This window comes from Caenorhabditis briggsae (assembly GCF_000004555.2).
Source record: "Caenorhabditis briggsae complete genome, chrI, whole genome shotgun sequence".
NCBI classification, from domain to species: Eukaryota; Metazoa; Nematoda; class Chromadorea; order Rhabditida; family Rhabditidae; genus Caenorhabditis; species Caenorhabditis briggsae.
Window position 1 is genome coordinate 5,817,717 of NC_013489.2, and position 11,760 is coordinate 5,829,476.

At 38.8% G+C, this 11,760-nt stretch overlaps 4 protein-coding genes across 4 annotated transcripts; 1 reads left to right on the forward strand and 3 right to left on the reverse strand.

Annotated features, from left to right (window-relative positions):
* Positions 1-262: 262 nt before the first annotated feature.
* Positions 263-2,294, reverse strand: Cbr-sac-1 (the record flags this gene model as incomplete). Its single annotated transcript, XM_002646147.1, has 6 exons — positions 263-372; positions 421-744; positions 789-1,099; positions 1,149-1,508; positions 1,555-2,089; positions 2,138-2,294. The coding sequence occupies 6 exons, from the start codon at positions 2,292-2,294 to the stop codon at positions 263-265; spliced, it is 1,797 nt and encodes a 598-aa protein (XP_002646193.1).
* Positions 2,295-2,979: 685 nt separating this feature from the next.
* On the forward strand, positions 2,980-4,137 carry Cbr-stl-1 (the record flags this gene model as incomplete). Its single annotated transcript, XM_045235754.1, has 5 exons — positions 2,980-3,026; positions 3,071-3,206; positions 3,253-3,411; positions 3,459-3,766; positions 3,816-4,137. The coding sequence occupies 5 exons, from the start codon at positions 2,980-2,982 to the stop codon at positions 4,135-4,137; spliced, it is 972 nt and encodes a 323-aa protein (XP_045091352.1).
* A 172-nt stretch (positions 4,138-4,309) lies between these two features.
* On the reverse strand, positions 4,310-7,619 carry CBG24500 (the record flags this gene model as incomplete). The annotated part of the gene is made up of 7 exons (XM_002646149.1): positions 4,310-4,461; positions 4,505-4,745; positions 5,750-5,895; positions 5,936-6,089; positions 6,132-6,597; positions 7,303-7,406; positions 7,458-7,619. 7 exons carry the CDS (start codon positions 7,617-7,619, stop codon positions 4,310-4,312), a joined length of 1,425 nt encoding a protein of 474 aa, XP_002646195.1.
* A 302-nt stretch (positions 7,620-7,921) lies between these two features.
* Positions 7,922-10,702, reverse strand: Cbr-sas-4 (the record flags this gene model as incomplete). The annotated part of the gene is made up of 9 exons (XM_002646150.2): positions 7,922-8,198; positions 8,241-8,300; positions 8,344-8,690; positions 8,873-9,304; positions 9,352-9,809; positions 9,856-10,096; positions 10,144-10,455; positions 10,503-10,565; positions 10,607-10,702. The coding sequence occupies 9 exons, from the start codon at positions 10,700-10,702 to the stop codon at positions 7,922-7,924; spliced, it is 2,286 nt and encodes a 761-aa protein (XP_002646196.2).
* Positions 10,703-11,760: the final 1,058 nt, after the last annotated feature.

Genomic DNA, 11,760 nt, shown 5'->3' on the forward strand with positions numbered 1-11,760 from the left:
TACGGTAGCACTCGTTTGCCGGCTGTGTTTTCGAAAATTCTCCTTGAAATACGGTGGCCTAACTTTGTGTGAAAATTCGGCCACAACTTCAATTTTTTTGCACAAGAATAATATAGGGCTCTCGAGAACTTTTATCTATACAATAAATAAATTATACACATAAATATCTATATTTTCTCTCTTTTCTACAGCGGTTTTAATACATACACAAGATTAGAGAAAACTTTGATTTTTTTGAGAAGCTATAGGAATGACCACGCAGTTAATCAAGCTTAAGCTTGGGAGTATTGACGAACTCTTCGCCATTTAGGAATATGAACATCATACAGACGAAGAAGATGATCAACCAGAAGAGTGTAGCAGTTGCATTATCTGGAAATATGATAATTAGAGATCAGGATAAACGCTTATCATTTCCACCTGCTACTAGGAGACACAGAATCGTCATTGACATGGCAAAGAGAGCGGCGATGAGAGCAAGACCATTTTGATCAGTAGACAGGATTGAAGTTTCAAGAGAGTTTGGAAGATCAGACGAATCAACTAGGAAGTTTCCTAAGAACAAATCAATAGCATCTTGCCGATAGCCATCCCCAAAGTTATTTCGAACGTATCGGGAAACAGCGTTCACTCCGTCGTTCATTGCACCAAGATAAGTGCGTTTTCCGAGACGAGTGAAATCGGCTTTCAGAGCTCCGGTTCCTGCGTACTGACGACTACATTCGTCTCCATTATCGGCCCATACTGAAAAGAGAACGTTTCGATTTTAAAGGATTTAGCAAACTCACGATGCTTGAATAGATTTTCCAGCAGCGGAATATCCTGCACTTTCTGTTCCGGATACAAAATTCCGAGCATCCTCAGTTGTTCAGTGAGAGATTCTCGCGCCAACATCGACTGCACAACATTGGTACGATCTAGGCAGTCCATGCAGTTGGTACGGAAGAAACCTTGTTGAAAACGGCTCGACTCAATGCTATTTGGTGAGAGATAGAAATATCCGAATTGGGAGATCTCCTGGCTGAGCTGCTCTCGAAGAAGATCTATTCGGTGCCACTGCATAGCATGACATTCCTTGTGGAAATCGAATTGATGATATCTAGAATTCAAAAAAGGATGTTACATATAACAATAACTTTTCGGATTACCTGACAAAGTCAATGTTAGCCTGTCTAGCTATTCTCTCCAATTCCCCACCAACTTTCTTCTCTCTTCCTTTCTGATTGACCAGATTCACAATCACATGTTTCCCACCGTAGTGTTGTTTATGCCAACCGAACGTTCGAGTAAATGCAGCAAGTTGGTCATCCGTTGGTTTTATGGTAGGCATCGGTTGCCAGCGAAGATTCGGTTTTTGTGCCCAGAGAAGAGGAATCGAACCACGAAGTTGAACGAAAGACGTCAGATGCTTATCGGGAGTATCATACTCCACTATCTGCTCAGTTTCTACATAGTTAGCAGCATGGCCTTCCGCATCTACTCCGCGTTTGTAGAATCGAACTCCGGCTCTGAAACAGAAGAAAGGGTCTTGGAACTAAATAAATAGGATTTTACCTGTAAATGCTCCTTCTAGAAATAATGGTAAGTTTGATCTCTTTTCCATTTACATTAACTCTATTTTGACCGATGAATCCATGAATGACGGGAAGTGTGTATCTTTCCGCACCTGGGACTTGTCGTATTTGCGATAGCAGATGACCATTCCACACGAATCTTTCGCTTGATCTATCCAACATGCTTCGCGTTTTGAACAGCGGAACCGCGTTTTCCTGAAGCCATTGAAAAGTGCGCGAGATATCGAGAGTTGTCGAGTAGTAAAATCCGCCGATTGAGAGCACATGGGTCAACATATCTGTGAACATTCGATTGTACCGAATCTGCTTCTCAGTCAAATGAAGTGTGGTCTTTTTGTACGGAATAATCTCTGTATCTTGAATGGTCCATATGTTGTGATTGTTCACTTGACCAATAAAAGAAGCTTTAGTGATGACAATGAGAGCATAACCAGAGACTAATTTGATGGTTCCCAAAATCCCATAAATGAACTTTATGTCGGTGTCGGCTATAGGAACTCGTTGCTTACGGGAATCTGCAAAATATCAAATCACTAAGATCAAGATGCAAATATGCTTCTTACCAACAATTCTCATAACATTTGTGTGCCTATCGATTTCCAAGTAGTGTTTCGAAGCAGCTCCACCTCCTAAATCCGTGGGTTCCAGGAAGAATTTCTCTGGGTGTGAGTACAAGTTAAAGCTCTCGTAGATGTCCGTGCTCAGCAGACTGTCAACCATCTCGTGAACTAAAATTTGAAACGATCTTGCTTCTTGTTTTATTTTTAAACGAGAACAACGGAAATATTATCGAACGAACGAAGAAGCAACAACAAAAGGGTTGGAAAATTGTAAAGATTCCTTTTCAAACTGTCATTCGTCATATTTTTCCCTAAAACATATTGGTGTATTTTGGTTTATTTACCAACAATTACTTTTTATCGTAACAATCGAGACATATGCTTTTTTGAGCATAAAAACATAAGATGAGGTTGAAACTCAAAAAATTATAGATTTTATTAGTTCAAAGATAAAAATGAATACTTCTAAAAAAATAGTCTGAAGAAATCAAGAAAGATGAGAAAAAAGAAACAAGAAAAAGAAACTGAAAAAAAAACTTTCACAACGACACTCCGAAATAACGCAGAGTTGGCTGTCACCGTAAATCGACACATGCACCATATCACCGAGGAATGAAAAAGAAAAAAGAAATGTTGCTGATTTCATGAAAAAAAATCTCCAGAAACCTTTTCTATAATAGTTCGAAATCAAGATGAAGTCGTGGAATGTACATGGCCGAAATTTCAGAAGCCGCACGGCCACGGCCATGATGAAATATTTTTCTCCGCTCCCTTTGCAATTTTGTTTCTTTGTTTCCACTATAGTGAATATCTTTCGAAATTTTTTCATCATCATTTTTCAGAAAATGGCTCTCACCACTCGAGTCCTTCTTAATTCATCTGCTCTCTTAAGGTAATCAATGAAAATCTCTTTTGAGACCTATTTCTATTCTTTAGAAGTTCTACACTTTCTCTCGCTGTGACGTCATCTCGACAAGCTCATGCTGCTCATAATACTGTCATCAATTTCGTGCCACAACAGGAAGCATGGGTTGTTGAGAGAATGGGAAAGTTTTACAAGATTCTCGAACCGGTAAGGATCTCATCTAAAGAATTTAACTTCAAATAATATATTTCAGGGACTAAACTTTTTGCTCCCAATAATTGACAGAATCAAATTTGTCCAAAATCTTCGTGAAATCGCAATCGAAATTCCTGAGCAAGGAGCTATTACGATTGACAACGTACAGCTTCGACTCGATGGCGTTCTCTATTTGCGTGTTTTTGATCCCTATAAGGCATGGCTAATGTTTACTGCATTTGTTAATTTTATTATATTATTAAGGCCTCGTACGGTGTCGATGACCCAGAATTCGCAGTAACTCAATTGGCACAGACAACCATGCGAAGCGAAGTAGGAAAAATCAATTTGGATACAGTATTCAAAGAGAGAGAACAGCTCAACGAAAACATTGTGTACGCTATCAACAAAGCCTCGGCTCCATGGGGAATTCAGTGTATGAGATACGAAATCAGAGATATGCACATGCCAGCGAAGATTCAAGAAGCAATGCAGATGCAAGTAGAAGCTGAGAGAAGAAAGAGAGCAGCGATTCTCGAGTCTGAAGGAGTCCGTGAAGCTGCCATTAACAGGTAATAAGCTCAAAAAAGAATGGAATTCATGTTATCCATTGTTTTTCAGAGCCGAAGGAGACAAGAAATCAGCTATCCTTGCATCAGAGGCTATCCAAGCGGAGCGTGTAAATGTGGCTAAAGGAGAAGCAGAAGCTGTCCTCTTGAAAGCTGAATCCCGTGCGAAGGCTATCGAGCGTATCGCCACTGCACTCGAAAAGGATGGAGGAGCAAATGCAGCTGGATTAACAGTCGCTGAGCAATACGTCGGCGCATTCGGAAATCTCGCCAAGGAATCGAACACGGTTGTTCTACCAGCAAATCTCAGCGATCCGGGAAGTATGGTCTCACAAGCTCTTGCCGTTTACGACTCATTGAGCAAAAAGAAATAGATTAAATTGATACATGATTTTGTAGTTTTTATCACTGGTATTTAGTAATTGTGTAATTTGTCTTCCTTTACGTCTCTTTTCTGAAAATCTCCCCTTTTTTTTGTGAACCAGGTAATTTGTTTATGTAATTGGTTGATTTTTGAGTTTCCGGATGAATTATTTATTTATAAGATCAAGAATTAACTTTGACTCGCATTCCTCTAAACTGTGGAAACCGTTTTGAAAGCCAATCAGCGTCTGGACTCCGTCCAGTTTTATTGTCATTCATCATTTCTCTGGTGCAAATGACTGTTCCGAAGTCGAATGTTTCAAGCACTTTGTTGGCTGGAAATTCAATTTTGAAGATTGTCATCTAGTAATCCTTCACCTATAACCATGGGACTTTTCGAAATTTCTTGAAGATATTCGACTCCTAGAACACAAATCGAGTGTCGAAGCCAGTGAGATTTACATTCGGCGTTTGGTCCATCGGGTTGATTGAATTGCCAGTCAGTGAATCTTGTCAATTCATCTTCTCGGGAATCAGTAAAATCAACTTCCACTTGCCCATCCAAACCCAAATAGTTCTCATAAAGTGTCATAACCATCATCTCATCAACTCCGAATAGCTAAAAATATGGCTCCTGGGCGTTTCAGAACCCGACGTTTCGGAACCACGACGTTTCAGAACCCGACAGTTCAGAACCCGACAGTTCAGAACCCGACGTTTCAGAATCCGACGTTTCAGAACTTTTCTGCATTTTTGTATAGTGGTTTTTGCGCACCAGATGAGCATTGCTCATTTCAATTTTGCGTTTTTCTGCTTTTTTGTTCATTATCATCTACCGTACTCCAAATAATGATAGGTTCACACTGGGAATCTCTCAAAAAATCGAAAAAAATGAATTTTCAAAAAACGATGTCATTAACAAAACCATTCAAAATGAGACTTCTATTCGGCGGCAAAATTACTGCGTACTTCTAGGCATCGTTCTTGAAAAGTTCAATTTTTTCGATTTTTTGAGAGATACCCAGTGTGAACCTATCATTATTTGTAGTACGGTAGATGAGAATGAACAAAAAAGCAGAAAAACACAAAATTGAAATGAGCAATGCTCATCTGGTGCGCAAAAAACACTATACAAAAATGCAGAAAAGTTCTGAAACGTTGGGTTCTGAAACGTCGGGTTCTGGACTGTCGGGTTCTGAACTGTCGGGTTCTGAAACGTCGTGGTTCCGAAAAGTCGGGTTCTGAAACGCCCAGGAGCCAAAAATATACATAGGTAAATTTAATATATAGTGGCGAAGTTAGTGAGTGTCACTCTACACTTTTGTTCATAACTTTTCTCAAACTTGTCCAATCATTGAAAACTTTTTTGTTAAATGTAGCTGAATTTCCAACAAAACGACGTTGTATAAGTTTTTTGGAACTCAATCAATTTTTGTGTCTTCTGAATCTCCACAGATGTGACGATGACTCCAGAAGAAAAAAATAATTTTCCGTCAGAATTTATTTGAAGATTGGCTTTGTAATGAAAAATGTTTGGTGTAGATAAAATATATACAGAAAAAAAAAAGTATAGAGTGACACTCACTAACGTTCGCCACTGTAATAGTCCTCAAAGATACTCACACTTTCATTATCAAATCGTTTTATAACCATATTCAAATTTAATTTTTCAAACATTGATAGCACGAAAACTTTTGAAAGAACCACTTCATTTAAACTTTTGCGAACTACTAACTTTTTGTGAAGAATTTCATCTGGTACCTCGCTTTCTGAAAATACTATTTCAAATTATCTGAAACAAAGCCACACCATTTTTGAATAACATCATTCCAACTGGAGTCCAATCCGCATTAGTATCATATCTGTCAGTAAGGGCATGATCGGAACCCATTATACTGGTTTCATTTAGAAGTTCACTGAGGTCTGATAGCTGTTCAGGTGTCTTGATTATTAGGTCAAAGTTCTGAAAACATTAGGACTCTATGTGTTTCAAATTTGATCTAACCTGAAGAGTGATTGCGTGACTCCAGTTCTTTTCTAGGATTCTCTTCGAACAATCGAAATGTGCTTCGTCTTGTTTGTGACCAGATCTATCGAAATCGTATTCCTTGTCCAGAACAATTATATTATCCAAACAATTCGACAAAACTCTCATAGACTTCTTCAGTCTTTCGTCACTTTTCAGGTCAATAGCATAACAATAAAAATGACTTGGATGATAGATCATTGAGAGAAATGCTTCTTGAAGTTCATATAGCTGATAGATATTTCTGACGAAAGCAATCGATCTTTTCAAATGTTTAAATGGTGGTAGATCTCCGAAAAGTCTATTCTTTATCGAATCACAATCCATTTGTAAACCTAGAAGTTTGTCTTTATGCAATCGCAGTTTTCCACTGATCACATAGGAATCAATGGCTCCTTGATTTCCATTAATGAATTCTGTGCAGTTTAGGTATCGGCTTTCATATCTGAACATTTAGGTTCTTACGAATTGTCTTCTTATTCTGGTACAAAAAATTGGAGCTGTGGAAGAGACCGTGGATGAGGGTCCCACAACAGAGATGTCCGGAATAACTTTTTTGAGAAACGGAATCCGGAATCCGGAATAAAATAATTTTCTCGGAATCCGGACGAATAAAAATTTCCCGGAATCCTGAATCCGGAATACGGAATGAAAATAATTTTTCGGAATACGGAATCCGGAATTTTAAGTTTTTCAAATGGGCATCTTTTTGCAGTTTTAGACGCGGAAGTTCAAAAAAGCCAGATAATCTTGCAATTTAACAAATATGCTTAAAATCCGGATTGAAAATTTTCCTCGGAATCCGGGCAGATGAAAATTTTCCGGAATCCGGAATACAGATCTAGAAGTTCTCTATTTTCAGAATCTCAATTTCTGGGCCCATACTCCGAGGATACATCGAGAGTACATCATAAACCGATATCTGAGGAGTTTATTCTTTTCAGATGTTATATACATCCAGCGAGAACTCAGTGGAGAAGTTCAGGAATTCACTGAAATTACTCTTCTTTGCGAGATTACTCTATGTTCCAGGTCCTTGAAGTCAACGAAAATGTGTATAAAAAAATCCTGAACTTCTTATGTTTGGAAAATGAACCTTTTCTGTAACATTGCCACAGATCCCATTTTTTGTACCAAAACAATAACTTACTTTGTGAAATAATTATCTTGAAACCTGGAAACCCGTTTTATAGAAGATGATTTATTCCATTCTGGTAACCGAGTGTTTTCAGACTTTACAGATTTCCTAAGATTCTAAATTTGATTATTTCGATAATCTTTAAAAAAATATAAACAATGTCTTACCAATGTTCCTTGGAAGAATAATACAAATAAAATGAAGAAAACCAAAAGAATAAGTTGGATCAAAACAATTTTAGCGCTGAAACTAAGCTGCCCATTCGCTTCCGAATCGTCTTCTTCGTAGTCCCATTGATTTTTCAATTCGATGTACTTCACATTTTTCATGATGAAGTTTCAAAAAAGGAAAAGTGATTGACAATGGATGCACCTCCCTTGAATGGATTTGCATCCCCACACGAGCCTTTGGAATGCGAAATTTCGAGTTTTTTGTTGCAGGAAAAAAATCAAACGAAAATTCATTAATATCATGGTAGTACAGGCAAATATGATGAATGCATGAAAGTGAAATTAGTTCGATATATTTTACAGAGATTCAAAGGGATATGGAAGTGATATATAAATCACTTCAGAGATTCAAGAACAAAAGACGGCATATAAACCGTCAAAGAAATGTCAAAAACCAATAACTAGGACCACGGGAAAACCGTTGTCTTCTGACTCTGTCCATCCTTCAATTGGCTTTCCACTTCTTCCAGAATCCCACTTCCAGTTGTGACGTCAACTTGTACTCGTAGAGTCTTCTCGTTGCACCGTGGACGTTTAATGATCTTGCACACCATCACTTTTCCTTGATACCAACGAAGACGGTATTCAGGTTCGACGAGTTCGAAGTCTTCTGGTGCTGTGTATTCCACGTATCGGGTACCTCCGTCACGATAGCTGCATGCAGATCCAGGAGGAATGCTGAGGAATATTATGAGAAATATCGAATAGATAAATTCTTACTCTTTGAACACTTCAGGGCGACAGAAATCTTTTGTGACGTACCTCCCGTTTCGGTCGAACCTTTAAAAAAGTTGATAACTGGCATAAGGCATAAGCCACTCACATTTCTGTATAATACGTTCCATTCTCACAATGTAATTCGGTCCGAACCTCTCTCCGTTTCACGCTAATCAATGTAGTATTGTTTCCAGGTCTCCAAACTTCTAATTGTCTTTGAAAGAAGTAAATGAAAGATATATTATACTGAAGAAGGTTCACAATGATGGATTTATCGACAGCGATACGGTAAATCTCTACAGAGTTTTGACGATTCATCCATCTAAAATCTCCATTTGAGTATTCGAAAAGCAATCCATTTGCGATTGTACTTGTCACTCGTGTAGTTTCGCCAATCGAATCACGATACATGGTACTTGTTCCGAATCGGCTTTGTTTAGTTTCGTACGGTCTCTGAAACACAACAGTTTGAACTAAAAGCCTGTAATAGAAACACTTTGGCACAATTCATTTAATTTCCTAACAAAAATTATAAAAAGGGTCTTTCTGATATAGGTCTTACAGTACATGAATTAGGTCAAGTCGATAGTATGGAGACCTTTCTTACACATATTTTACGCAAACAAAAAAGTCACCATAATGAACTCTGGCTGCATTGTTTCTTCACCAGCTTCCAATGTCTGTTCTTCAGGTTCATCATCTGCAAAACTGACTGTTCTTCCTTTTCCAGTGGATCCTGTTTTCATGCTGCTCGCTAGAGATGACACAGATGGAAGTCTCGAAGAAGCTGCCGATCCGGTTGCTATTCCAGAAGCCGCTGCTTTTCGATTCATCGCAACCTTTGCAAACATCTCTTTCTCTCTATCATCCTTCTCTTTTTCTGTTCGCAATTGTTTGATGTGTTTCTCCAGTCGTTGGCACGTAGCTCTATTGCGATTTAAATCCTTCGTTAGCTTCTCATTTTCTTCAATGAACTTCTTCATCTTTTCCTCCACAGCTCGTTTATCTTGACGAAGTTTCGCGTTTTGAGACTCAGAATTTGACAATTTCTCTCGGAGTTTAGCAATCTGCAATTAAGACAAATTCATTTCAAACATGCTAAAAAATACTATACCATTTGTGTATGCTCTTTTTCTCTTTCTCCGATCCCTTTCTGTAAGATTTTCCTATCTCTTTCTATGTCTCTTCTCTCTCGTTTGAGCCGTTCTTCTTCCGATGTATTGTCTTCTTGAATCATCTGCATTTTCGATTCGAAATCTTCCTCTAATTCTTTCATCCGTTTCGCATAAGCTTCTTCTTGTTTCTTTCTCGTACTCCACACACATTCTGATGCATAATCCAAATGAGCGATAGTGTCTCTTAACTGGAGCATAAGATTATGTTTCTGACGCTGTTCTTCTCGATTTCTTCGATGAGGACGTTGAATTTGAAGAGGTTCGTCATATACGTGTTCGGAAGGAGCTTTCCTCTCTGGCACATTCTCTTTTTGACTTGGATGATGATGTGCGGGCAGCATAGGTTGCCTTCTCGGATTGTTCAGAAGACTGATGCCAGTTTGCGCTTCGTTTTGTACTGAAAGTTGTAATGTACAAATTTGAGTAACGAAAAAAATTCCTACCCATCATATTCAAGCGATTACCAGCAAGTGGTCGAGCTTGTGGCGTATCTAGTGATCCAGAAGAAGCAAGAGATGATAAAGTTTGAGGAGAATGATTTCGTGGAGGAACTAATGGAGGCGGAAGGAATGTCGGATCATCAGACAAATCATCGTGACGCAGAGATCCTTTTGGAGTAGACTGATAAATGGGACCAGAGATATTCGATGAATAGGAGGAAGGCGTAATCGACACAGACTTCATCTGGAACACAGTTCATTCGAAAAATGAGAGAATCGATGCTTCCCTACCGAATTGATGAAATTCGCTTGTGCTGTAATTCGATCAGCTTCTGCGCGCAACTGTGTTGCCTCTTCTGAAACTTTACTGCACGTTTCTAGAACAGAACTACTTCTATCGCCAGGAACGTATGACTGCATCGCGGAGACTACTTCAACATTGTCTTCTTCGCGACGTTCATTGCTTTCCGATCGATTCCCGCTATCATGACTTTCTAACACCGAAGGCTGATCCAGCGGAAGTGACGCAGTCGTTGGAGGTCGTGTGTCGTCGTCGTGGGGGATTCCACTGTCAATTGTTCGAGCAGAACTCGGAGCAGAATTCTATTTGAAAAATAGGATTGTTGACTTCAAAACAGGAAGAAAATTACCGTCGGAGTAAATCTGGGCAAGTTGATGGCAGGGCTTGAAGTAAGTGGTGCAGATCTTCTAGTCTTCAAAAAATAATTTTTCAGAAAATTATTGTTTATCTCACCATTCTGAATCTGGCAGTTCCTTCACCTTTCCGCAAATATGCCCTTTTCGGTTTCTGGCTGCCTTGATCCTCGTCGCCATTTTCTGATGGCAGCATCTGAAGTGTTGAACTAAAATTGTATTGCTTAGAAAAAATAAGATTAGAGAGAAACTGATTGATTAGAACGTAGGAATACACAAGTTATTAGATTCACAGACACCAATGGAAAATGTGTTTAAACCAAAAAACTGAAAAATTTTAATTAGAGCTTACTATTGGAAACGCTCAGACACTAAAAATTCGGTCTTCGATTAGGCATTTTTGCATATTTGGTAGCCGAATTGTTTGCCTTCTGCCGGTTCTTCATCTGAAGACGCAAAAGATTTCTAAGAAGAGATTGAGGTATAATTGAAGCGTTTTGGCAAGATTAAAAGAGAATTGTATGAATTCCTCAGCGGGGTGCGACGAGAGAGCACTGAAAAACCGGAGAACGCAGACATTTTATTGTACTTCCCGCCGCGGTGCGACTCGGTATTCTAGGCCACGACCGCGATAAATTGGAGGGAAACTGAGAAATTTGAAGAAATTGAAATATCAAGTCATTGTGAACTCTGAGATTCGACGGGAGAAAACTGGGAGAGAAAGGGGGTATTCTGGGAGAGAAAGGGCTTATTAAATAAATCTCAAGGAAGAGTACACATCGCCCGCTAGAGGACATAAATGTACTATGAACAAAACGGTATGAACACTTCCATTTTGCAGACTTATGACCTAATACGAGAGCACTAAAGAAGGTTTGCAGGAGAGTTCCGGATATCGTGATTCACTTCGAAGTTCTGAATACTGCGATACCGAAGCTGAGAATAAGAAGTTAGCTCACATTTCTATTATTTCATGAGGTTATTTTTTTACTTTTTAGTTATTTATACTTATATTCTTCCTATTCATTCGATTCAATAAATATTTTTGTTAAATAGTTTGATTTGATTGTTAAATAAGGGGCGAAAATTTAAATTTCACTGAAAGCACACCACCCTGAGCTTCCAAAAGTCACCAGTTGCGCGTCATATTGCGCAGGCGAATCGCGCCAGAGGTCCTCTTGGCGCAATAATGGGGTTATTCACCAAAATGTAGAGAAATGCAGAGAAAATACGAGAAATTCCGTAGAAATTCAG